This window comes from Python bivittatus, unplaced genomic scaffold (genome assembly GCF_059951505.1).
Source record: "Python bivittatus isolate LINGU-HERP-01145 unplaced genomic scaffold, Pbiv_v1 ctg000110_np1212, whole genome shotgun sequence".
Taxonomy (NCBI): Eukaryota; Metazoa; Chordata; class Lepidosauria; order Squamata; family Pythonidae; genus Python; species Python bivittatus.
Genome location: NW_028277045.1, coordinates 714,565 through 741,489, shown reverse-complemented (window position 1 = coordinate 741,489; position 26,925 = coordinate 714,565). Strand labels below are relative to the sequence as shown.

Genomic DNA, 26,925 nt, shown 5'->3' with positions numbered 1-26,925 from the left:
TTTCCTCATTAGCATTCTTCATACTAGTAACACAGGTGTGATATATGTGACTGCAGCTAGAACACAATTGTGACCACAGAGTCAAACTTCCAGAATCCACATCTTATATCCTTAGTCTCTGTTCTTGGTGTCTCTCCAAACTGCCATAACTTTACTAAGTTTTGCTCTTCTCATTGAACAGGGACTGACTGTGGACCAATTGTTATGATATTATTATTATTATTATTATTATTATTATTATTATTTTATTTTATTTTATTTTATTTTATTTTATTTTATTATTTTATTATTATTATGTCAATGACCAGCAAAGTTGTTATGATTCATCCTAGCTTACCTTGCAAGTTTGATATGAAGAGCTGGTCTTGTGTGTAATGAATAAATTTAGTATGGAACGACACCTCATTTCACAGAATTACAGAAATGGAGTTTCCAAAACCCAAATTCCCTGCCACAAAGGTTTCATTTGTACAATCCCATCTTTAGATTCGGCACTCACTCTGAGGGATGTTGCCATGATAGACACTGAATACTCTGAAAAATGAATGACGCGCAATCAAAGATCAACAACCTGAATCCTTCTTATCTTTTTTTTTTAATAAAGTCAATATAAATATGTACAAAGTCTCCAGCATAGGAAATTCCTTTTACAAAAGGGTGAGAAAAGCCCTATCGAACCGCAAATGAAATTTCAAAACGGATTCATTTCATCTGCAATGAGATTTGAACGGGATTTTTAGCTTGGTATAGAACTCAGTGTTTCACATCTTGGAGAGATCATACAGCTGTTTTCTAATCTCTGGTTCCCTTTTTGACAGGAGTTATTGATTCCGTGTTTCTTGTCTCCTGTGCAGAAACCATTTCTATGTAAGGAATTCTTCAAAACTCATACATAGCTTCTTGCATCCAAAAATTTAACCCAAATTCCCTGTGTATTTACTTGAACTATTTAAGTCTCGCTTGTTCAGCATGTGTTCAAATGAACCTTTAACTTAGGGAGAAAACGATATTCACATCATGGCATTAAATTAGAATGGAGCAAATATTATGTGCTAGAAAGTGATTGAAATGGGGCAGATGTGACCCCCCAGGTTTTCTTGTTCGGACTGCTCTTTTCTGGAGTTCGTGGCAGAGTACAACATACTCTCAATGGCCTGGGGAAACAGAGTTATCCATTGTGGAAATGAGATTTAGAAACTCAAACATCTGTTCAAACTTTGTGTTCTGCTCCACCAAAACTTGTCTTATAAAACCAGTGGATGCTGGCTGGGGATCTTAACCAGAGATTCCAGAATGGAAGAAAGGGTTTGGCCTACGTAGAAGCCCAAGAGGAGGCAGACAGCCGAACAGGTGAGGTGGTGGCCTGGGGTGTAAAACCAGTTTGAACAGTTTGATAAAGTGAATAAACAGGGAAGCCAAGTTAAAATGGCCAGACAACTGAGCGTTTCTCAGCTAGTGAACTGCATGGCTCTTAGCTAGCTGTCTTTATTGGGGTGGGGGGGATACATATTGCAAGGTATGAAAGATGTTTCATGATAAATTCATTCAAGACGGGTGCTTCCACGTATTTGGTTTTGTACTTAAGAGATTTGAAATCCTCCTGTACTAACTCTTTGGAATCATCAAGGGGGTGTTTTGACTGCGTAAGGAAGAAAGATAAGGGGGCCTTGGCCCTTGCTTTCTTAATATTGAGATTTGAAAGGCCTCTCACTCCAACTCGGTTTATGACTTCTTGATTTATGTTGCACCCTGCAACCCTCCTCCATGAAAGGAATGCATCTTGATTTTTGGGTCTCTTGAAGAGAAGAGTTCTTTAAAATGGAAGGTGTAGCATCTTGGAGAAATGGTCTCCAGAGTTAAGGTGGGTTTGGAGAAATGGTCTCCAGAGTTAAGGTGGGTTTGGAGAAATGGTCTCCAGAGTTAAGGTGGGTTTGGAGAAATGGTCTCCAGAGTTAAGGTGGGTTTTAGAAGAAGCTACTTCTTGCATCCATCTGCTGTAGAAGCTTGGTTAGATATCAATGCCATTGTTCTTTTGTGTGTTCGTAGTTTTTTTCCTTCTTTTGTTTTCTGTTAAACTTTAAAAATGTGTTCTGATTTTAAGGGTCGCAAGTCCCCTCAAGTGACGCAGGGGCCTCAAACAAATGACTCAGTAACATAAGATTAGGGTTAAGGGTGGAAATGTAGCCCGGAAGTGGGTTGTGACTCAGCGTTAGGAGAAGAATCCTCACCACGCCACAAATTCAACAACTTGGCTTGGGAAAAAGCAAGTTTTTCATCACGGGGGACATTTCAGCTGAGGCTGGCCAGCTACTTATTAGCAAAACTGAAGTTGCATTCCGCATGGTAGATCTCTTGTTGAAGAAGGGGGATGGACTTTGTGACCTCAAGGCTTTCCTCGCATGCTAAGGTTCTGTTATTCACTAAGGATGATTCACTAACACAGCCATTCAGCCAAGGCAGAGCCATTCAGCCAAAGGCAGCTTTGCCTTTATGGATGCGAAAGAGTTGACCCCACGACTTCCGCAGTTACAAAACCTGGCGTATTCTCAACCCGGTCCCCATGCACCGAATGGAGGCCAGCTTAGAAACCTCTCCCCCCCCACCCCACCCTTTTACTATCTACAGATTTAAAGCTGACAATGATTAGCAAATTTTGCTGTTTTCCTCCGTGGTTTCAGCATCGAAGCGAAAGAGGCTTCTCAGAGAGGCGGGGGGGCGCCATTGAAGACTGGGATGTTACTCTGCGCTCGATGGCGATTGCTCTCTGGAGATCCAGGGTGTTTTAGAGATCAGCCCTGTTGGCTAGGTCATCTGCAGCTGAGCACCTGAGAGCACTCGTTTAAAAAGGGAAAACCTTGTTCTAATACTAAAATCTACCCTGGCGTGATTTTGAGTATTTTGGAGATGGACGTCTTCGCGGCAAGCTGCGGCGAATAACCCTCGTCCCGTGCATACGTTTGGGCAAATGCACGTGGGACTCCAGCCGATCTCTCAGGCAGGCAGGGCTGACCCCCAAAATGAGCACCCCCTTCGGTAGCTAAGATGCTACGAAGGCGCTAGGACGAAGCACCTGGCCTGGTTTGGTTTTGAAGAGCAACAACAGCACCCTGCTCCAGCCCCCGAATAAAAGTAGCGAAAGGTATCTCAAGGTCCGGCCTAGACCTTTAGACAAGAGAGAGACATATATACATATACACCCCCACCCATATGTAGAGAGATCTATAATACACCCACATAGGCTGCCTCTCTGCGAAAATCCTGCCCCCGTGACTGGCAGATGCTGGGCCTCAGGGGTTGAGTGGCTTCTGTTTTGGCCAATCAAAGGAGGACCCCCCTCGCTGCCCAACGTGGGCAGCCCCGCCCTGCAGCTGAAGCTGCTGCAATGGACGGTTCCCCCCACCCCGAACCCAGCAACTCCCTTGCCACTTGGGCCTCTGCTGTACAAGACACACACAATGGCTGTGTTGAGTGGCCTTTTGCCGCCTTCTTCTCCTTCTTCTCCTCCTCCTCTTCCTCCTCCTCCTCCTCCTCCTCCTCCATCTTCATCCTCTTCTGTACAAAAGCGTGCTCACTCACACACACACGTACTGGCTTGGCCGCTGGACCACTCGGCATCTCCCTCCATGCACCTTCTGATTTCCTGGCTGCTTAACATTTGCCTCGGTGGCTTCGAGGCCTGCAATCTACAGGAATGGGACAACTCCCAAGTGCCCAGATCTTCCTTCAGCCTGATAAAACAAAAAAAACCAAAAAAAGGAGAGCTTTAGTGGAGGAGGGCTTACAAATGATGTTACAATCTGGGGACTGCATTCAGGTGCCAGTCGATCCTTGGGAACTGGTGCCTAAACCTGAAAGTGATTCTTTGCCAAGCTGGACTCAGACAGAGTTCTCTTTCAATAGCTCTCTTTCAATCCAAAAAACGCTAGGGAATTCCTGGAAGCTTGGCGTTCTGACAAATCAGCCATCAATAAAGAGAGAAACCACATTTAGGCACCATTCAAAAGAGACAATAAGAAAGCTAAGAAGAAGACCAAAAGACCAGAACACACCCCCTCCAGCAGCCAACACTCAGATAAGCAGGGATTAACAACAGACAAAGTATCAAGCAGGAAACAATATCCTAATCAAGGAACTACCAAGGAGAAAAACACACCTCCACCAACACTGGGAGGGCGAGCTACTGTATATAAAGAGGGAGCAAACCCCACACTCACTAGCACTGATGATGTTACCTGGTTGGGTAATGAAATGTCTGCAACCAAGCTCAGAGAGCACCAAGGACTCCAGTTCTCTTTAGCAAGATTTATTGAGATGGCAGGGATGGGGTTACAAGAACTCCAGCCCCTGAGCAAATTCCCCTTTAAAACCAGTATGTCCCATGTACTGTACATTAGGGTGGAGATTCTAATTTTCCTTCTTTCTTGTGATCTGGTGAGGTGGCAAGTTGCTTCATTCATAACAGGGAAGCTCGTAACTAGCTGTTGACATAATGAACTCCAGAACCTTTATCTTAAAAATACCTTACAACTGGTAAAAAGCAAGTCCTGATTAGAAATCTGGAAAATGTTCTCATGGCCGTTCCAAGCTGGGACTTAGGGGAAATGTCTGACAAGTGTTTTCTTCATCATACCTTAGGGTTTATCGCTGTTTTATTTATGACCTTTATTATTTATTTATCTGATTTTTATCCCCTTTTTAAAAAAGAAACTCAACAAAATGTTGTGAGAGCTGCTGGACTGAAAGACAAAAGTGGATTTATGTATTACACTAAGCTTGTGTGTCACTTGATTTTGACTGAGCGTGTCATCTGAACTCGGCCACTGCAATTTGGAAACCATGGTTTAACAGCTTAAAGTGGGCAACCAAAGCCAATTGTGGCTTATTCCAAAAATCGTAAGTGGCATGCTTGTTTTTGAAAAAAAATGTAAAGAACCTGAAAAATATAATACAATAAGGAACCCAGCACATATGAATGCTCAATAACATCATGCGGGAAGACCCCAAGAATAATTTAAGAGCTTAACTTGATCCACCTTAACTTCACTCAGGTAAGTTGACATGATCCTCATCTCCAAAGAAAAGTTGCCTTGGGCTGTGTAAAATCATGACCAGATCTTACACTGTCCCTCCTAGACTAACGGGTTAGATGGCAACTGAACTTGGAGTTCCTTTTCAATTCCTAAATTAAACCAATCTTCCCCCTATCCTAGAATTTCACAGGGAAGGATGGAGCAGAGATTGCAGCCAGGTCATTAAAGCTGGTGAAGTTAGCCTTTGGCACCTCTTTCAAAGCAAAAGGAACTCTTCCAAGCAAGGTTTTCATAAAGGCTTTGTTCGCAAGTTTTATTGAACTGAAAGGAATAGGGTTACAGGAATTTCAGCAACTAAATTCTTGCTTGTGCAAAACTATCTCTGAAACATCTTAGATTTACCCCATTTCTTCTGAACAATGTTCCTATACAGTGGCAAGGATGCTGACCTCTTTACAAAACACGGAGAACCTTGGAGCTGTCTGTTGACCAAACCATTATCTTTATCAGCCTGGAACTAATCCTTGCAGGTGAATAAAAATCAGGCAAAAGTAGTACTGGGAAGCCTGGAGCTTTTTCAAAAGCCGGACTCTCCCTTAGCCATGTGGATTACCAGATTCCACTCTGAGAAAAGCCTGCCTGAGTTCATCTTTGTGGCATCAGAGTCAGAGAATATATCCTGGTTGAGGTCAAGTAGAAAGTCTCTTGGTTTCTACACTGGTATCCTTGTTGCAGAGTTCCAAATTAAACTAGGTTTGGGGTGGTCTTGGCCTGGGCTACAGAAGCCCAGACACTGGCTCACTTGATGCATTCCTAATCTCTCTCTCTCCCTGCCCACCAAATCTGCCATCTTCCCTATTCACCTCCTTGTTCTTTAGTCTGAAGATAGCCTTATTCGATCACCGCATGGGAGACCTTTATTTCTTCACAGCCTGGCCTATGATTCCCCTGGTACAAGGCTCCTATGGGTCTTTCCCAAACTTGTAATTAGTGCACACCTATTTTGGCAGCTGTGAGGACCAACAGGTCCCATAGGTGACACGTGCTCATTATCTCCCTCGCTATAGGAGCAACACTGTTTTATTTTTTGAGAGACAAATTTGAGATCCTGAAGCCTTTCAAGGAGCCATGACAGATCCATTATGGTTCTAATGACATGGTCTTTCTGGATCAAATCAAGGTCCAGCTTAGTCCAGCACTTGGTTTCTTCCCACAGGGACCAAAGAGAGGCACATCACCCTCTCCCATTGTTGTTCCTGTACAACTGGTATTTGGAAACTTACTACTCCTAACCTGGAGATAACCCTGAGTCTGCAGGACCCATGGCCCTTAAAAGACCTGTCCTCCATGAATTCAGTCCCCCTTTGAAGCCATCTATGTTAGCAGCCATCACTGTGTTTTGGGGAAATGAATTCCACAAGTCAATGGTGCTTCCTTCAGTCTGTTCCTTCCATCCAGTTTTGTTGGACGATCTCTCGTCTTAGTGTTTTGTGAGAGAAAGAAAACTCTTTTCCCTGTCCAGGGCTTGCAATGTCATGCATGATTTTATACACCTCAGGGAGGGGACCAGCATTCAAACCTCCCCATTTCCTGCCCCAATGGACCTCTAGACTGGACATCTCTCTTTGCGGGAGGCATGCTTGCCACGCAGGAGACACACAACAAACTGCATTGTGCCACATCTATAACCTGAACAGGAAGCAGACACCTTGCAACTATAGGAGAAGTGGAGGATGCTAGAAAAGCCACCCGTTTGGGATAGCTGCTGGGAGTGGGCTTAATGTTAAAGTTTTTCTTTGCAAACAGGCATAGGCTTAATGCAGCTTTTGCTGTTGAAAAAGAAAAAGAAAAGGAACCTTTTCTGCTCACCAGTGCCAGGGAGGAGCAAATATTGGCTGCCTCCCTCCCTCCCTCTTCTGCTAAGCTACAGTAGTTGTCTGTCTCTAATCTGGTGTTTTTCAACCTTGGCAGCTTTAAGATGGGTGGACTTCAACTCCCAGAATTCCCCAGCCAGCCAGTTGAAGTCCACCCATCTTAAAGCTGCCAAGGTTGAAAAACACTGCTCTAATCAATTTCACAAGTGGACCTGTCAGGCTTCCTCAATTTTCTGGTCAGTTTCACCATCTGTCCCTTCTCTGACAGCTTTCCCTAAGGAAAATGGACATTCCTGCGTGGATACCCTGAACAGTGCCTGGGAGGTGTGATTGCCCAAAGGAACTATTACTAAAGCAGTTGGGGAAAAATCGATTTCCAAGGTGAACTAAGATCCATAGGAAAGACAGGTGTTGTGTGCCCTTTGACGGAGACAGCTGAGGCACCAACAGGGCCCCCCTCATTCAAAGGGAGGGATGACATTACGAAAACCCACAAATATCCCTAAAAAAACAAAGTGTTGATCTGAATACAAAATAGTTGCAAGCATTTGAGTTTCCAAGAACTCTAACTTGGCTAAAATAGTTAGCAATCTGGGCGGGGTGGGGGGGTGGGGACTGGGAAGGGGGCTCGATTTTGGAGATAAAATCCTATCAGGTTAATTTCATATGTGTACTGTAAAAACTTGCAGATGTGCACATTGTCTCTTACTGGGTGCCAGAACATCCTTCGCGTTCTCCCAAAGTTTTCTGGGAAGAGGAAACACGTACATGATTAACCCTCCTCCACCCATTTTAGAGGAAGTCTAAATCTAGCTGTTCAAGTCAGAACTGCTTCTATTCTTTGAGGTTACTCTGGTTCCTTCATACCTCCTAATTTCTCAGTCTGAGCATGACAGCGGAACCAGAGGTGGAAACCCACAACAGATCCTAAGAGCTCCACTGTTGATCGTGGAAGACCATTGTCTGCTGCTGAGTCAGCTGGCCAAGTCCCATGGCTGAAGAATAGCGTCAACCCTCACCCGTTCCTTGGACTTCTGTGCTACCCAGCGTGAGCGGCCTCCAGAAGCCTTATCGGTCCAATTTTTGAATGCAGATAATTAACTCTGCTGAACATTTTGACAGAGCAGCCCCCTCTGCTAGCCCAGCAGCTGATGGCAAGGGAAACAGTTGGCAACATGCATCGCTAGAGAGCAAGCCGGTGGTGGCCCTGGCAGGGAGAGGCAGAGTTTTAATTTAACACGCTGCGCCGCGTCTAGGCTGATGGAGCAAGATACGACGGACGTGGCATGCCAGGTTGGCATCGGCCAGCCTAGCTGGGGCCTTTCAAGGTGATGTCAGATTGTGTAGTTAACAGCTGCAATCCGTGGAGTGCTTTTGCTCTCATTCAAAACCAGAAGTGCAGCACGCAAGTCCAGAGACAGGAGTCGCTTAGCTTTTCTAGGTGGACAAGCGATACATCTTAAAAAGGTCAACCAGGGAGTGACAGCATGCCTTCAAAAAAGTAAAAGAAGACATGGTTGTGCACCTGTTCCGACACTTTTGAAGACTTGAAAGTGGAGGGGGGAGGCATTTCAGAGAAAAAACTGCCACCTGTTTGGAAATCTACACATTCATCTTGGAGCAAACCTACACAAATGTGTACGGACTACAGATCTGTCTAGCGCAGGGCTTTTCAACCTTGGCCACTTCAAGATGTGTGGACTTCAGCTCCCAGAATTCCCTAGCCAGCATGCTGAGAATTCTGGGAGTTGAAGTCCACACATCTTAAAAGTGGCCGAGGTTGAAAAGCACTGGTCTAGTGCATTCAGGACAGAAAAGAGATCGAACTGGGAATGTTGAACGTGGGGTGTCTTTGTCTTGCTCCCAGTTCTTTCAACTTGACACCTTCAGGAGCCTTGCTTTGCAGCCCCCATCCTCCCCTACTTGCATGTCTGGAAGTTACAGAGACTGGACACTGGGTTAGAAAGGAGGCATATCATTCCAGCTAATGCAAATGGAAGCTTATGGTTAACCACTTGCTTTGTCACTAAGCAGCAAGCAACAGTCTTCTCTAGGTTAAGAGCAAAGGGACATTTTTGCACACGAGAGTTGGAGTATTGTTGTAGTTCAGCAACATTTGGGGGGTCACCAGTTCCTCACCCTGGTTGAGAATATGACTTTCCACATTGTGGACTTAGCAGAGTAAAAGCTTGGTGACATACAGTATTCCTGGAATATATCTGTATTTCATTTTAACGGGCTTCCCATTCATCCAGAGGTAGATGATGTTTAGGCTGGGTTCACAGATAATGCAAAGTCATAAACCATGGTTTACAAAGTACAGTAACTGGGTTCATACCACATGTTAGGAAATAAACCATTGTAGGGTTTGATGAGCGCTGGGAAGCCAGCCTTTTCCCTTTCAGGCAAACCCCTAAAAGAATCAAGGTGGTGGAATGGTGAAGATGTTGGACTTGGAGCAAGGAGACCCAGGCTGGAATCCCCCTCAGCCACAAGCCCACCCAAGGTGAATCTGAGCCCTCCTCTCACCCCAAAAGCCACATGGTGCAGTAGTTAAGGTGTTGGACTAGGACTTGGCAGATCCAGGTTTAAGTCCTCCTCAGCCATGGAAACTGATGAAGTGATTTGGGGCTGGTTGCCCTCCCTCAATCCACCTTATCATTTAGGGATGATGTTGTGGGGATCATCTGGAGACCCCCACATAAGACACACTGAGCTGTTAGAGGGAAGGTGGGATATAAATCTAAATTATAACAATTCATCCAGAGGGAGAATTTCCCCCTGGTGAACGGCAGTGCAGTTACTGGGCACACAAAAGGTCTTAGGTTCCCCTCCCCCTGTCTAAATCAATCATCTTTTCCTGGGGTTTCACGCAGCTGCTTTAAGGGGGTGCAAATCACCTTTCCCCCTCCAAATGCAGATCACTGCCCCACCCTGCTGAAGCACATGAAACAGGGACCTGACTCAGCCCCAGGGCTCCTTCCGATATTCCCGGGTTTTTTAGATGTGGCCTAGAAAGTGAGCAGGAACCGTAGAGGTTCCAAAATTAAACGAGAAGGAGATGGATGGCAAGGAAGTGATGAAGCCGAGATGGAAGAAACAATATAAATCAAGACAGATGGTGAGGTGGGATGGGCAGAATTGGGGCTTTACGGCTCGTCTGGTTAATTATCTTGTCGTACAGTTCAATTTGCATCTGCATCGCAGTCTTGGAACTTCACCAACAAGAACTGGGTGGCTTTATTTCCCAGGCAAAGGAGCCAAAGGAAGTCAGAGTTTCATCTGGCAGGCCCTCTTATTCATTCAGGTTCAACGCTAAAAAAAATAGCTTCAAAGGTTACCTGGAAAGAGACAACACTGGCTATGAAATATTGCAAAAGCAGGAAATGCTCTGAAGTTTCTCTGCTCACAGCCAAGAAGAAACCCATCCCTTGATATTGGCCCAACATTGCTCTCAACTCAAGAGGATGCCAACATTGCAGCCTCAGGCTACTCAAGTACCACAACACTGGTGGGCCAACCCGCTTCAAACCATGGCTTGAATTGAGTCAGACTATGAACTGTAAGCCATGTTTTTTCACAATTTGGCAATCATGTTTTAAAGAAAAGGAAAGCTTCCTTAAACCATGGTCTGCCATGACGTCCACCCAAGGCCAATTATTTTTGTATTCTGTATTGGGGTGCCTAGCTGCCTACCTCCAAACTTCACGTTGTGTGGAAAGCAAAAAAAGGTGGTTTCTTCCCTTTTGGCAGAATCCAGTGAACTAAACCATTGCAGTTTGTGAGTCTCTGTTGATTGCTTAGCATTAAGAGTAAAGCTAGCTTTTGGTTAACAAGCCATAAATCATGGTTAAATGCAACATGTGAACTCCATCATCAGGTTTATGAGCCTCAGGGTGTATGGGGTCCTGTTGCAATTTATGCCCTGCTTTGAGGATATTAACCCTAAAGTCCATTTCTGGAACTGATTGTATCACCAATGAATGATCAGATGGATAAATACAAGGACTGTGCCAAGCTTTGAAATTGAAGGCAAATGGGTGATTTGGAGTGTATGGGGGCATTCACATCAGCCCCTGTAGTGGGAAACCACTGGATCCCAGAAATAAGAGTTGCAGATGTGTGCCGTCATTCTCACCCCTGCTCCAAAGCAACATTTCCGTTCCTCTTCAAATTCCTAGTACTACATAGCCTTAATAAGCATTTCCTAATTAATTTTGCCCAGTCTCCTCTCTCCTTCCTCCTGCGCCAAGAATTTTGGAGCATCGGGTATATTTAACACTTCCCCTGCTGTATCTCTCTCCCCAGTCAAAACTCTGCCTCGGGTTAGCAGCTCCACTCCCTCATTAGGAATGATAACTCTCCTGTGTAAGATGTAGTTCAGCCCCTAAGGTCAGCAGCCTGGTCTGATTACGTTGGAGGACAGGCCATCCTTGCAGATATTTCGGGGGGGCAGGGAACTAACACTGGGGGAATATCCCTTCATTTAATTAATGCCTTGTGTGAAAACATTTCCTTTGTCAGCCCCTGATTCTAGCTCCAGTTTGCTTTGACTGCAAATTATAGAAGGCGATTCTACTTTTTGATGGTGTTAATGGTGTTAGAAATCTGAAGCTTCCTCTTTCAGTAGTTCTCTAAATCACAACAACAACAAGAACAACAACAGAGAGGTCTCACCACAGCTCATTAAAGCTTCTGCCTTTTAATAAAATGGGCTTGTCAGAAAAGGTGGTACCTGACTCCTGATTTTTGGCTAAGAAGGAGACTAAGATGACTCTCCTTCTACAACATCTTTGAAGAAAAGTGACTGCATGGTATGGTAATGCTGATACAAGGGGATCTGGGGGATCAGATCCACAGAGAAGCCAAAAAAGGAGAAAGTGAAACCATAGAGACCTGACTATATTTTTCAAATACCTGAAGAATTCCCTACAACGCAGAACAGTTTCTTCTGGGTAGAGTTACTGAAGAATATGGATGTTACAAATTTTTGTATATTTCTCTTTAGGATTACACTTATCTGTATCTGCTTCCACGTTTTCTGATTACACCTTCCTTCCTTCCTCTTTCTCACTCTTCTCCTTCTTCTCTTCCTTTCTGTAATTTTTTTTTTTTAATTTGTGATGGCTGGTTTGGCAACAATAATAGCAACAATACCTGAAGAGCTAACATCTGGCTAGCAAGGCTAAATCTGGACTTCTTACCAAAGGGCAGATTTGGGTTAAACGTTTGGAGAAATATTAATGGGCATTTTTAGTGCAGATCGAAAGCCTCAGAGCACACTCTCCTTGAAGCAGTCCCCCTGAATTTAGAGGGTGTTTCTTTCGAGTAAGCATAGACGGGCTATATGATGAAATGGCAAATACTAAATTCTGTCCCTTAATTCTCTACTTGTGGCAGCAAAGGAGAGAAAAGTTGCTCATTGGTGAAAACCAAGTATTTTTCCCATGCTCAGCTGAGCTGTTAGTTATGACCGGGGGGGGAGGAGGGGGACTCTACATAGACTCAAAGGAATGATGCAGTTATGCAAGAAAAGAACTACATTTCGGGGTTTGCATGGAGGGAATCTCAGATGTACTCCCCAATGCCTCCCCTTAAAGGGTCTCAGAGCCAAGGAAGACCTTTGTCCAAGACCTAACTCCTTGTCTGAATGGACCAAGAATGTGTTTTGATACAGGAGAGCAGTTTCATAAGAGGGGCTGGAATTGCCACTGAATGCTTAACTGTGGTTTGTTGAATGACCTAGAATCGGACCAATCCGTGCTACGTACTAAGCTGTATGGGGGACTTCCCAAACCACAGGGGCTGAGCTCACATGCTAAGCCGAAGAAAGCATTTCATGGCTTAGGATAATGAGTGAATCTAGCCACTCTGTGTGCTTGTGATGGGTTTCCGTATTCCAAGAGTTACTTCCCTCCCAGCGCTCTGAACAGATTCTGGAGCTCACATTAAATCTGAAAGAGTAATTACAGGAGGGGTAGTCTACCACCTGTGGTCCCAAATCCTGCAGGGATCAATGCACCCAAGCAAACACCAGAGTCAGTCATTTTTCTAATAGTTATAACAGGTGCTGGGCACCAGGAGAGAAGTCCTCTAACCACAAAACGCCAGGAACAGCCCAGCTGTAGAATATAAACAAATCCAACAGGAACTCTGGAAGGAAAAGCAGAGTCCATTGAGAGAAAGTTGGGTGCAGTGGACCCCAGTTCAAGTCCATTCCTAGCCATGGAAATTCTCTAGGTGACTTGAACTTAGTCCCTCTCAGCCCAACCTTCTTCACAGGGCTGGTCTAGGAATAAAATTGGAGGCAGAAGCCCTATCTAGGCCACCTTGAACTTTAGAAGGAAGGGTGAGCAATGAATCTAGCTAATCATCATTTACATGGCTGGGATTGCACACAAGCTGTGGTTGGCTTAAGCCTCATTTGTTAAATAAACTACAGTTGGATGGGGTTTGCCCAACATGCTGTAGGCAAAGGCTAGTAGACTAAACCCATTTTGGCTTGGTGTAGTACGTGAATCCAACCCATTGTCTTGGAGGTGAGTTGGGGGATAGGCTGAACCAGTGTGCTGTGGGTTTGTAGCTGACCTTTGTGAGTCAAAATGGCAACAAGGGTCATGATGTCATCAAGCTCACAATGAGTTACTGAATTATGACATCTTTCACATTCTTTGCATGACGCTACCATGTGGTGATCTCATGCCCTTATCCTCATTTGCCCTCCTTGCCCCCAGCTACACTTGGGACAGCTGAGAATTTGGGGTGGGGTTGACTTACTAACTTCTACAAACGAGGCAGAAAGAACTTGAGACAGAAAACAGGTAGCTTTCTTCTCTTCCAGATCCTGATTAGTTGCCGAGGCTCAAAGGAACCAACTGGATTTTTTTTCATCCCTCCAAGAGCCAGGTCAGAAGGCTACAAAGCCAGTTTTGATATGTCAGTTTTGCTGTTTTGCGTGCAAGGGGATTCAGAGCATTGGTGTCCATCAACCATCTCTAGTCCTTCCTGGGATCCCCAGCTGCCTTTGAACCATGAGCAGATGTGGGAAAAGACAGCAGCCTTCTATCCTGGGAAATGTGCCTTTCCAAGGATGTCCCAAAATATAAAAAACACTTGGAGGATAAGCCATCCAATTACCTGGGGCTGGGCTATTACTAATTATCATTGCTGCTGTTTCACATTTTTTCCCCCCTTCGGCTTTGTTTTCCTATGGGAAAACAGCAAACTTGCATCTCAGGGATTTGGCTATTATCTGCCCAGTTCCAGCGGGGTGAAGAAAAAAGGGGGCGTATCTGGTCCCAAAGCTGCAGGTGGGCCGCCCCTTGGAAGTGTCTGATGGGCCTGGTCCCCTCCAGATTGCAGTTTAAGCAAATTCAGGTCCCTCTGATATGGCTACTCCTGAGAATGCCGTGGACAGTCAAGAAAACAAATCAATGGATCGCTGAACAAATCAACCCAGAGTTCTTACTCCAGGCATAAACGACCAGGCTCAAATTATTCAACTTTGGACACATTATGCAAAAACCCAGCTCTCTGGAGAAGGCTCTAATGCTGGGAGAGGTGGAAGGAAAGAGAAGAAGAGGAGGACCAGCAGCAAGATGGGCAGATGAGGTTACAGAAGCAATGGGCACACCATTGGAAGACCCGAAAGACCAGGTTAGGGACAGATCACCATGGAGAAAACCTATCTGTGCAGTTGCTAAGAGTCAGCACTGGCACATAATCAATCAATCAACCAAGCAGTCAATAGAAAGACTCAGTTCCCTTGAGAAGTCCATAATGCTGGTGGAAGGGAAGTAAAGAAGAGGATGACCAGCAGCAAGGTGGACGGACTCAGTTGCAGTGGTGACGGGGGCACTGTTAGGAGACCTGAAGGACCAGGTTAGGGACAGTTCGTCACAGAGAACATCTGTGTCTTGATGGCACATAATCAATCTGATACTGCTTACTCCAGCAGAGCTCCATGACCGAGAATCGGAGAACTTTCTTAGTTCTGCCACTCAAATTCTTTGGAATGGGAGATATTAGAAAGCAAAGCGGAGATCTTTGGCGTGCAGTGCATGTGCCTTACAGAAAGCCTTTATTAAGGTAAACAGAAAATCCACACTCCTCTCCTACCCTGAAGATAACCCTAACTTAGGAAAAGAGGACACAGGCAGACCTTCACGCACACCCACACACAATGCCTACAGCTAAAGTGAGAAACCCAAGCTGTCTGCCTTTTCTGATTTTGATCTGATCGCTAGAATTGGAGGAGGGAGTCTTTATTTTAGCTTTTTATTTATCAATAGGAAAGAATATTTTATTTATTTATTTGTCACAGCTGTATAGCTGCCCACCTCACACAAAGCGACTCTGGGCGGCATACCCATTTTGCCCCACCGTGCCTTTTGCCCCATTCTAAACCCAATTCAGCCCAGGTTGCTGACTCATAGAAGGAACTGTGACCCCTGGTGACTCCCTGGACTCGCAGTGGCTTCAGAGGGAAAGGAGATTCAGATCAGCTCTTGTATCCATTTCCCAGCTGGTGTGATTGTCGGCTGGGATTTCGAGGAGTTGTACCAGGGGAAACCCTCTTTTCAACTGCAACTTAAATGATTTGGAGGTGGGGGGGAGCAGTTAAGCATTCCCTGAACCCTTCTCTTGCTCTTCTGATAAAAACCTGCTTTGGACAGGAAGAGGAAAATGGGAAATCTGATTCCAGATGTTCCCTGTTTCCACCTCTTTTGGTCCTCGGATCGAGAAGACATGCGATGCCAAGGATGTTCACACCAGCCACAGATTTCAGTTTAAGATGTGGTCTTCCAGCTCTTGACTCCTGTAGAGGGCTGTGTTTTGATTTGTTTTGAAGGGGGAAAAAATAGACCAGATTGATGCACTGCGTTAGGTCAATATGTGTTTGCTGTGGTTTTGAAGTGGCTTGGGTCAAGCCAGGCTGTGGTGGCTTAATCAACAAACAGCGGCTAACAAAAGATGGTTTATTGGGATCGGTGGACCCAGTTATGGTGCCAGGAGCTGGGGGGAGGGGTGAAACCCTAGCTCCATTGGATTCAAGCCAAGAAGGCTGGTTTGGATGGAGCCAAAAGTAAGTCTGCAGTGGCTAGATTTACCCAACCTTTCTCACCTGGTTCTTGTATGAACCCATTTTCTGGTCTCCCAAAATACATGAATCATAAACTACCCCAATAGGTGGACTTTGCCCATCATGCTAAAACCTCTTTGCAGAAGCTACCCGAGATAAAACTCACCAACCTGTGTTGTTCAGTTCAGCGGTTAGGTCTCAAAGCCCAGGAAAAGCCTGCAGTCCATTTCAGGAGCTGCTTTTTGGCCCCACGCTGTCTACTCCAAGCCGGAGAGTCTTCCTCGAAGGAACTTTGGGAGGCAAAACTGGGGCTCTGACCCTGAGCGAGGGTCCTTCTCCATCCTAGTCCGCAGCACAGCGAAGCCTAAAAGCTGGCTGACAAGAGATGCACCTGCCTAGAAGAGCTTGGGTTCCATATCTGCCCTGCACCCAGGCTGCCTCCAGCTCTGCCAACCATGCCAATGGGGATTTTGCAGAATACAAGGCTGGCGCTGCCAGGCGAGGCAGCTGGAACCTGTTTCTGACTCCGGCTGGCAAGTCAAAAACCAGCTCCTGACCTCCAACTCTGACCTTTTTCTTTCTCCTGGGGTGGTCCTGACGCCCCCCCCCCCCCCTGGTTTGCAGTTAGCCCTTTCCAGCTTAAAGATGCCGCCTCTTAGCCTGAAGCGGGGATGGAGAGGCAACTCCCACAGGTATGTTCCTGGGCACCCAATGCCCAGCTTGGAATACAGTCCTCCCCCTTGGCCGGCTTAGGAAGAAGCAGATGCCCGCCAGGCGAAGCTGATCCACACAATTCTCAATAGCCGCATCATTTTGAGGGCTAGGAAGTTAAGAAGAGCCCTGCTGGTCCAATCACCTTTGCCAGCTGTTTTTCCCGAGCGGCTGGAAAATTGCCTCTGGGAAGCCCACAGGCAAACCCCAGGACAGATCAACCGTCCTTTTTGGTGGGGGCTGCGAAACAACCTGGAAGCTGGGAAGAGCTTTTCCTCAACCTCCCTGCACCTTGATTTTGATCCACCTCCTTTCTAAGCCTGCCAGATCCACAGCCATCCCGGGATCTCGTGGCAATGAGTTCCACCGGGCAGGCACGGCGGAGGACTTTCTGCCACTTGAGAGAGAATTCTCAGCAAGAGTAAAGTGCCTGCCAGATGCTTTCCCGCGGCCCAAATGCTCCCTGCGCCTCCTTCGTCTGTCAGCCTCGGGCTGGCTTTGTGGCTCCCCCATTTTACAGGTGAGGGGGAGAGGCAGGGAAAGGGGAGCCCCGAAAGGGGAGCTCCGGAGCTGCAAACTCCGCCGCGGAGCACCAGCTGCCAGACGCTCCGGCCCGTGCCGAAAGTCGCCTTCCTAGAGGCGGCCCGCGCCGGCTTCCTCGTAGGGCATGGGCTGGGGATGATGGAAGCTGTAGTGCCGCAGGAGAGCCCCGGCCGGGGGAGCCCCGGCCCCAGGAAGAGCCCCCGGTCCTCTCCCGCGCCGCCCCGGCCGCCGCTCACCTGCCACCGATGTCGCTGACTCGCTCGGCCGCCCGTCGAGGGGCCGTCGCTCCGGCCGCCCTACATGCGCCCCCTGCGGCTCAGCCAGGCCAGGGCGGCCAGCAGCGCCAAGGAAGTGGCCAGGCTGGTACCGGCGGACGCGCGGCGGCTCCGCGCCGCCCTCCGCGCCGCCGTCCGCGCCTGCAGCTCATCGCCGATCGCCTGGAGGCGCGCCGCGGTGAGCTGCGCTCCGGAGACGCGCGCCCTGCCCGGGCTGCCGCCTCCCCCGCCGCCGCTGCAGAAACACCCGGCCGGGGGGCGGCCGGGCAGGGCGCAGGGGCACATGGCCGGGCCCGCCGACGGCGCGACGCTGCTCCAGCCGCCGCCGCCGCCGCCGCTCCCGCCGCCTCCGGCCAGCCCAGCGCCGATCGAGAGCCTACTGTCCCCGCGCCGCCACTTCGCCAGCCGCCGCCGCCGCCGCCGCCTCCTGCCGCGGCTGTCAGTCTGGCGCGGAGCGAGGCGCGCTCGGGCGTCACATGCTGGCTGAGATCATCCTCCTCCTCGACGGGGCGGCCGCAAGACGGCGGCGAGGGAGGCAGGCGGGCGGGCGGAGAGCCTTAACTCTTCCCTTCCCTTCCCTCTTTCCCTCGTTCCCCCTCCCTTCTATCCACCCGCTTCTCCCTTTCGCTCTCTTCCTTTCCCTTTCCCTTTCCCTTTCCCTTTCCTTTTCCCCTTGAATTTTTTCCTTTCTATTCTTGATTTTCCCTTTTTATATCTCTTTTCTCTCTCTCTCCCTCTTTCTTTCTTTTCGACACCCTTCCCTTCCCTTCCCTTCCCTTCCCTTCCCTTCCCTTCCCTTCCCTTCCCTTCCCTTCCCTTCCCTTCCCTTCCCTTCCCTTCCCTTCCCTTCCCTTCCCCTCCCTTTCCCTTCTTCATCCTTTTACTTCATCCTTGGCCCAAAGTCCCCCAGGGAGCTTCTGTGGCTAAGGGCAGATGTGAATCTGGGTTTCTCCACTCCACCACTACCCTACACTTGACTCTTGGGCCGGGAGGAAGGGTCTGCCCCAAATTCTTCAGTGCTAAAAGTGGACTAGAACTTGGGTCCTTGCTCCTAATCCAACACCTTCCTGCCAGACCTCAGTGGCTGCGGCCCTAAATATGAGAGCACAGGGCGAGGCTTCCTTCTAATTAGAAATGCAGGAGATGATCTGGGAAGGTGTAAACTACCAGCTGCCATAGCTGAAGTAGCAAGAATTTGGATCTGGATCTCCCTCATTTCATGGAGATCCAGATCTGCTGAACCCCCTCCCTGCGTGGCGCTCTAGTTGCTGATATTGTGATTGCCTTCAGTCTGAAATGTTTCTGGAGTCTAGTTTTTGGCTGGAAAAGAGTACAAAGATAGTAATGAAGGAGTCATAAAGAAGATGCTTTCCACATGGAAAGGATCAAAGAAGATGCTTTCCATGTGGAAAGGAACAAAATAGATGCTTTCCATGCAGGAAGGAATGATGCTCTCCACTCAGAAAGAAATAAAGATGCTTTCCATGTGAAAAAGACAAAGATGCTTTCCATGCAGAAAAGAATGATGCTCTCCACTCAGAAAGAAACAAAGACGCTTTCCAGACAGAAAGGAACGAAGATGCTTTCTGTGTGAAAAAGACAAAGCTGATGCTTTGGAAAAGGACCTGATTCAGCTTCCAGGGTAAACAGGAAAAGAGCCCTGTCTAAGAACCTGGTGAGTCACTTCTGGCCAGAGTAGAAAACATTGAACTCAGATGCTGAATGTCTTGTTGGCTTGGGTTAAAGCATTGTCCTATGGTTCTTCCAGGTAGATAGCAATGTACAAAGCAGCTATCTCTATGCACCTTTAAAGCAGGTTATGCAAAGATATGAAAAACACATTTTTGAATGGTGCGATTCAAGAGTACCTCCTAGTCCTCGCACGCTTACACTCAGACTTATGGAAAAGCACAGACTTTCATTTCATGCAAGGTGTGAAGCCACCCTACTCTTTCAAATCTTCAATGTGGGAGTGTTAACTTTCTTTTAATTGCTGTGGAAATATAGGTCCCCAATGGGCAATTCACCTGCTGGGTGAACTGAGTGCTTGACAAATTACTGATAAAAAAAAAAAAAAGTTGGCAGTTTTGAATATGTACAAGCAGAAAGAGAGACAGCAAGAGGGAGGCAAATTAGTTAAACATGAAAATATATTGAAATGCTGGGCGACTTTATGTTTCGAGATTGCACCTGGAGTAGCCAATTAACCATCTTTTAAGAGTGCCTAGTGTTTGCTTTTGCTTCAGCTCCTTTTGACATGAATAAAGAAAGCAAATATTTCAAAAATAATGGACGTCTCCAGGAAATCAAGGACAGGGTCCAAGTTGTTCGAATATCCTGAATTTTGTCTTTTCACTGCCACGGAAAGTTGTACATAAGCCCCCAAGTAAATGAGGCATATTAAAGAGATATTTATGTGGCAAAGATGTTCTGTCTTTGACTGTTGCATTACAATAAAAAAACCTGATAGTTATGAAGCTTTTCCTGGCTTCCTGCTGGGTTCACATATCAAACTAAGCCCTGGTTAGTGAAATAGCATCGTTGGGTTAATGTTGAAGAGCAAACCCTGGTTTACAGATTGCTGTGGCTGAGTTCCAATGTAGATTAGGGGTTAAGAGGTTGGCCTGGGACCAGAAAGGCTGAGATTCGAGTCTCCACTTGATCCCAGAGTTCTTTAGATCAGGGTTCCTCAACCTCAGCAACTTTAAGATGGGTGGACTTCAACTCCCAGAATCCAGCCAGAATTCATGGCTGGCTGGGGAATTCTGGGAGTTGAAGTCCACCCATCTTAAAGTTGCTGAGGTTGAGGAACCCTGCTTTAGATGACTCTCGGCCTCCCAGTATTATGAATTAGACGACTCCTGCAAATCTCAGGCAAAATAGGATATAAATGCAGTCACACTTAACCCCAGGTTTATAGACCACCTAATGGGTCAATCTAGCCAAAGATTTTCCTTAGGCAAACCTGATTTCTTTGAATCCGTGCTTCTAATGCTTTTATAACAAATCAATATAGCGGGAGCGTCCCAGAAAATTCACTATCGTTACAATTATGACTGTTCTTGATTAATAAGCATTATCCATGTGTATTGTAGGTTATAGAGTACATACAGCAGTAAGTGCCCAGACTCAAATTTGACTTAAGAAGGGAGAAATGAGGCCCAGGTTGCACCAGATGAGGCATCTTCGGTGAAAGAATCAGTGGCCAAAAGATGTCAGGTTTAATAAACAAATTAAATTGACTACTTGTTAAAAGAGAGGATCCCCCTCCCTTCCCTGTGCCTGACATGTGAGAATCACAAACTATATTCTTAAATTTCAGTCTTAACCATTGAGATTTTGCAATAATAATAAGAATCCCATTGCATCTAAAAATGGTCATTTTCATTATAGACTAAGCCGGTGTTTTTCAAACTGGGCAACTTTAAGACGTGTGGACTTTAACTCCTAGAATTCCCCAGCCAGCATGGCTGGCTGGGGAATTCTGGGAGTTGAAGTCCACACGTCTTAAAGTTACCCAGTTTGAAAAACACTGCACTAAACCAACAATGAGCAACATGTAGACCTCTGGGTGTTGTGAAATTCAACCCTAGCATGCACCACCAATGGTGCAAGATGATGGAGAACAAATTGCAATATGTGGCCAATGGGTTGGACTACAGATTCCATAAGTCCCAGCCATGGCGAAGTAGAGATAAGTAGGCGCTAGTTTCCAACACATCCTGCAGGAATCCAGTCACTGAAGGCTGCTTTATGCCCCGATGAAATTCCCTTTAAGAGCCTCGTGTTGTCTTGCTGCTAACACAGCTAAAACGGAAACACACACAGCCCGACAATTGTCTTACACCATTCATCTTTTATTTCCAGCTGTCCGATCCACCGCATAAGACCCATCTTTACTGCAACTCCCAGAGATGAACTGCTAATCTCCAAGTGACCAGTAGATGGCAGCACCTTACAGCAAACCCAACTTCTGTGGCCACCTGGTGGTCGCTGTGGGGTTTGCAGTTTTCATCTGCAGGGACCAAAAGTGGAAAAAACCGTAAAAGCCCCTGCTTTCCATCCTTCCGTTGTTTACTCCAGTGGTTCTCAGACATTTTGATCTCAGGACCCCTTTACATGCTGAAAAACGATCAAGAGCGTCGGTTTCTTCGGGTTACATCGATTGACCCGGACTGCATTAGAAATTAAAACGGAGACGTTTTAAAATGTTTATTTAATTGGACTTTGCCGAACCCCTGAAAGGGTCTCGGGGACCCCCCCGGCGTGCCCAGACCACACTTGGATTACTGGTTTACTCTGATCCATGATCACATTTTTTAGCTGTTTCCTTCCTAATTTTGTATGCCGCCCAGAATCAGCCAATACACTGAATCCAATAAGTAACTAAATAAAATATTGAAATGGCAGCACCAGAGCAAGAAGCCAAATAAATAAATAAATTAGCAAACACATAAACAAATATATACAGCAGGGCCAGAGCAAGAAGCCAAACAAACAAACAAACAAACAGATCATTTGAAAGAGCAGTGCCAGAGCAAGAAACCAAATAAATATGGTAAATAAATAAACTAATAAAATAAAGAATGAATGAATGAATGAATGAATGAAAGAAAGAGAAAGAAAAAAAGAAAAAATATTGGAAGAGAAGCGCCAGAGCAAGAAACCAAGCATTGCCAAGCGTTACTTCCCCGAGTCCCACACCGTTGATCGTGGATGATCGGGGATTGCACCCGCAGGAAACTTCCCAGGCGAGCGCTCCACGCGCCCTTTCCCCGCCGTGCTGGACCCCGTCACGTGACGCGCTGGGAAGGGCGCGCGGAGCCGCTCCCCCACACCCAGGCCGCCTCCTTCCCCGGCGGAACCTTCGAGCGCCGCCCGCAGTTTCCCCGCCGGCCGCTTTTGGTGTCCGGACCGGCGCAGCCGGAAACGGCCGGTCCGTCGGCGCGTCGCCGGGCCGCCATGGTGGAGAGAGCGGCGACGGAGCTCGACTCGTTCCGCCGCCGTTGGCAGGCCGAGCTGGCCCGAGACGGCCCGAGGCGGCGGAGGAAGAGCGGCGGGGGCCGGAAGAGGCTGCGAGAGGCGGAGGGCGAGGAGCCGCAGCCGGTGCGAGTCTGGGGCGGCTGCGGAGGTCTCCTTGCGGGGCTGCTGGAGGAAGGACCGCCGCCTCAGCGCCCCCCCCGCAGCCCCCCCGTGCCGGCCCCTGACGTTGACCCCGGCTCCACCGCCGAGACCCCCGGAGGTGGAGGAGGAAAGGAGGACCTTCTGGGGCAGCTCATTCAGGACTTGGTATGGGAAGCCTCGGCTCCTTTTTCGCTCCAGCAGGTTTTCCCTTAGGGTCCTCCCCCCCCGCCCCGTCAGGTTTCAGGGCCTGGAGCCCGCCCCCTCCCCCTTCGCAGGAGAACCGCTTTCCCCGACCTGGTGCCCTTCAGGGTGGGTGGGATTACAGCGCCCATTATTCCCTGCCCCCTGTCTTTTGCCCTGCTGTTAACTATTATTAAGATTCAGTAACAGTAAAAACCAATAAGGACCCCATAATAAAGCAAAATGTAGAAAACCACAACGTAGAATAACCTCATAGATACGCATAAGTGCTGGAAGAAAGAAAAAAGGGGAAAAAATTCACCCACTCCCAAACTCAGGACTTGGGAAAAACAAAACAAAAACAGATCTTTAAGGCAGGCAGACTCACTGACTCTTGGGACAGGAGCATTGGACATACCGTATTTGCTACCTTTAATGTATCCCTTTAATTACTACGTACGACAGCCTACATTTTTAGAGGGGGATAAGATAGTATCCACTCCACCCCCCCAAATAAATCAGTCCCCCATATCCCTTCAGGAGGTTGGTTGGGCTGAGGGAGTGAAGGACTGGCCCAAAGTCAGTCAGTGGGGATGGCGAGAGCCCATGGCTCTGCACCCCTCAGGGTTGTCGGAAAACGACATCGGCGTGAAACCTGCTGTCCCCCTTTGGCAGCCTGTACCCCTTTTGCCTCTATTCGCAGTCACTCCTGGTCCCCTGATGGCCTCCAAGCAAATAGCTGGTGACGCCCAACAGGTTTTGGGGGCGCTGCCTCCAAGTGGTGTTGGAATAAGTTGGGAAATACCACTTGGTCAGTGTAGCTGAGGATGATATGAGCATAGGCAGCTGGGGACAAAATGAAGGTAATGGCCTTGGGAAGTGACCCAAAGATGCTTTGATCTTGGTTCCATGGTTCCATGGTTAGGTGCAGTGGAGGCATGGCTTTTGCGTGGTTTGAACCCAAATCTTCCTAGTCCTAATTCAGCTACATACTGCTTGCACCACACTGGCCCATTGTGAACTGTGGTATTGTGGAACCCGGACATTGTACTTTGTGAACCGTGGCTCGTGGTTTGGCATATTGTGTGAACCTATAAATTGTGATACATCCAGTAAACAACAGTTGAACAATGGCTTGATGCTAGTGAAGTCTTGGGGCCAAATCAATCTTATAGGCGTCCTATTTAACGAAATACATTGCTCCATTCCTGCTTCTGAGACTTCAGAGCAAATCTTGAATTAATTTTGTTCATGTTTATTTTGCATCCTCTGAGTGTCTTTGGGACATTAATGTTATTTTCAGGTCATCAGTAAAGAATTGAATTCAACAAGGGGTCAGTCAAAACATTGGAATGCAAATGCAAATATTTCTGTTTTCTTGTTCTGCGTAATTCATGTAACTGAATGTCTTGTGCTTCAATTGTCATACCACCTCCATTATCAGAATATTTGCACCATTGCAAATATTACTTTGCAAACAAGAATAGAGACGACGGTTTCTTCTCCCTGTGGTTCTTATCTGTGTTTGAAAACAGTTAAAGTAGTATGATGGAATGCCTGTTCCTCTGTCACAAGAGGGGGCAAAAATCCCTTTTCTTCTCTCTGTAGGCTAGCTAGGCTGAATGCATTTAACTAATCTGAAGCTTTGCTTACTGTGGACACCCTATTTTGGCTACTTTCAGTCTATCGCTCTTACAGTTTTCTGAGTTATTAACTACTTTTTAACCCTGAATATTTTATTTATGGTCTTCTGTTGAGCCTGTACTGTTATTGTATTTTTTAAAAACACTTAAATGAAACTTTTTCTCGTTATACTGGAGCATCTTGAGGCTTGCTTCATGCTATATTCCCCCCCACCCCATGTGAGAATTTTCCTCTGATGTGCATTCTTGTGTGCAAATGTAATCTTAACAATTCCCACAGGATTTCTTACACTATAAGGTTTCATTCATTGTGATCAGGGAGCCTGAAGCAGGTCATGTTTGTGGTGGAGCTGGTTTTAAGTTTGCTGTTGCATACATACTACTGTTGTATTGCAGTGCATCACCATAGTGGGAGCTCTTTCTCACCAATTTTTTTTGGGGGGGGGCATGTTATTTTAAATTTAGGAAAACTTTTCTTTCGTTAAAGAAAGCTAGTCAGCGGTGTCTCAGATAGAGATAGTGAGAAAAACCTCCAGAGGAGAAGATAGCCAGTTTTCAAGCCAGATCAGATAATTAATGAGTGATCTTCCCCCTCCCCACTTTGTTTTCTCTCTGAAGGGTTTTAATGGAAGGGAAAATAGCAAAGACAGCTTTATGGCTCCACTTTTTTGGGGGAGGGGGGAATGTGTCAGAGGAATGAGAGCATTTGGGATTCTGTGGCTCCAAGACTTTCTGTAGTCTGCCCCCCAGTTTGCATTTTCACCCCTACTTTTCTCAGCAATGACAGCAGGGGATGGTAGGAACAGAGAATTGTGCTATCATGGCAATATCACAATCTTCTGTCTGTAGCTGCAAAAGGGGACCAGGGTGCCATTCAAGACCCCTTCAGTCTTTTTGTTACGGTGATGCTCTTAAGTCTCATCTGTGTTCATTTTGATTTGAAATATATACATGATGTTCATACCTGTGTTTTCACTGTCAAGAATTGCCTGTTGCATTTTTTTCCAGAGTATGTACCTTAACTGTCTCTGACAGATTTTTTTTTTTAAAGCAATATATGCAGTGTTTAAAAGGAGTGTGCTTCTCTCCATTCTGGATAACTGCACTTTTCTTTCTTTCTCTCCTCCTAAAAAGCCACAGATTAAATTTCTGATGGCAGTGAATTAATCCATTTACTGAACCAGAGCTCCATTAGTGCGCTGATGTGTAAATGTGTGTCTCTAAGGAGCAGATGCCAATGTTTGTCTTTTGGATTTTGTCCATCACATTAAAAAAAGAAAAAAAAAGTAAGAAAATGCAGCTAGTTTAACAAGATAGACCCCTCCCCCACTTTTTTTTTTTTTTGCATTCTTTCTTGTGTTTTCTGGTAATTGGTATTCAGATCTTGCAATAGGTGTAAAGGTAAAGACACCACTCAGAAATCCTCTGAGTTGAAATAGCTTACTTCATTTACAGGCTTATTTGTAGCAGGACCCAAATGCAACCCATTTGCATTTGGTTGAGTGTGTCGGGTGGACGTTGATTGTAGTGTGTAAAACGCGGATTGGATTTCATCTGCTCTGTGAACCTGATTCATAACCCAGCTCACAAAACTGAGGTGTGGTTATCCATCTTTGGCCACTGTAGAGAAATGATATTACGTATTTATTTGGCTGTGATTTATTTATTCAGTTTTGATGCACCCCAACTCCAGTTGACTCTGGGCAGCTCATAATAAGAGTAACATAAAAACAAAAACAAAAAAAAGGGAAAAGTACAAAAACAACTACAAGAATAATTGAAAGGTGGCAACCGAAACACAAAGCGAAAGAGGGAACGTCAACAGGGGTGTCCTGTTTGCCCTACCCCAAGGCCTGGGTAAATAATATCATTGTTTGCCACAGTTATGTCTTTCCTTTGTATAGTTATTATAGCACACACACTCTGTCTAATTTTTCTCACAATAACCACTTTTTGGAGCGGGTTGAGGTGAGAGAGAATGTCTGAAAATCCCCCAGGGAATTTCTGTGGCTGGGGGTGGAGGTGAACCTGGTCCTCCCCACTTCAAATCCAGTGCCTTAACCACTGCACCGTACTGCCTCTCTAAATGACTAGTTGCTGGTGATAAAAAGAGAAAGGAAAAACAGAACAATTATTGGTTTAGCTACCACTGAAGAATAATAAAACAATTCCATTAAAACAATATCCCAAAAATCAAGATAATAGAAACAGTTAACCTTAGAGGGAAGGGGGGGGGTCAGAAATATGCCCCTCCCTGTCCCACTCTTGTTGAGGAAAGGCACGTAAAGATAAAGAAGTGGAACTGTCTTCGTTTCTTTGCATTCAAGATTTCAGGTACTTTTGATTCAGTCCAGTTCCATTCTTGGAAATCAGTCAAGCCAGGGGAACAAAAACGCCTGCTAGAAATAGTTATGTTCTTTCTGGGCCAAACCATTGCTAACTTTGAAGCTCTGATACCAGAGG

General features: G+C 46.5%; 2 protein-coding genes across 8 annotated transcripts in view; one reads left to right on the top strand and one right to left on the bottom strand.

Annotated features, from left to right (window-relative positions):
- Positions 1-582: 582 nt before the first annotated feature.
- HRK (harakiri, BCL2 interacting protein) lies at positions 583-18,091 on the bottom strand. Its single transcript, XM_088136643.1, has 2 exons — positions 17,477-18,091; positions 583-3,728 (listed from the first exon to the last, which is right to left on the bottom strand). The coding sequence occupies exon 1, from the start codon at positions 17,798-17,800 to the stop codon at positions 17,537-17,539; it is 264 nt and encodes an 87-aa protein (XP_087992769.1). The 5' UTR covers positions 17,801-18,091; the 3' UTR covers positions 583-3,728; positions 17,477-17,536.
- A 4,344-nt stretch (positions 18,092-22,435) lies between these two features.
- Positions 22,436-26,925, top strand: part of FBXW8 (F-box and WD repeat domain containing 8) — a 66,774-nt gene continuing 62,284 nt past the window's right edge. For all 7 annotated transcript variants that reach the window (XR_015795444.1, XR_015795440.1, XR_015795443.1 and 4 more), the window contains exon 1: positions 22,436-22,804. Coding sequence is in view for 1 of the 7 variants with exons in the window: in XM_088136642.1 (XP_087992768.1) it covers positions 22,478-22,804 (327 nt within the window). In the remaining 6 variants the exon portion in view is untranslated. The remainder of the gene's footprint in view (positions 22,805-26,925) is intronic.

Excerpts from the sequence above, each read along its gene's own strand:
- HRK (XM_088136643.1), bottom strand. The coding sequence starts at position 17,800 with ATGTGCCCCTGCGCCCTGCCCGGCCGCCCCCCGGCCGGGTGTTTCTGC.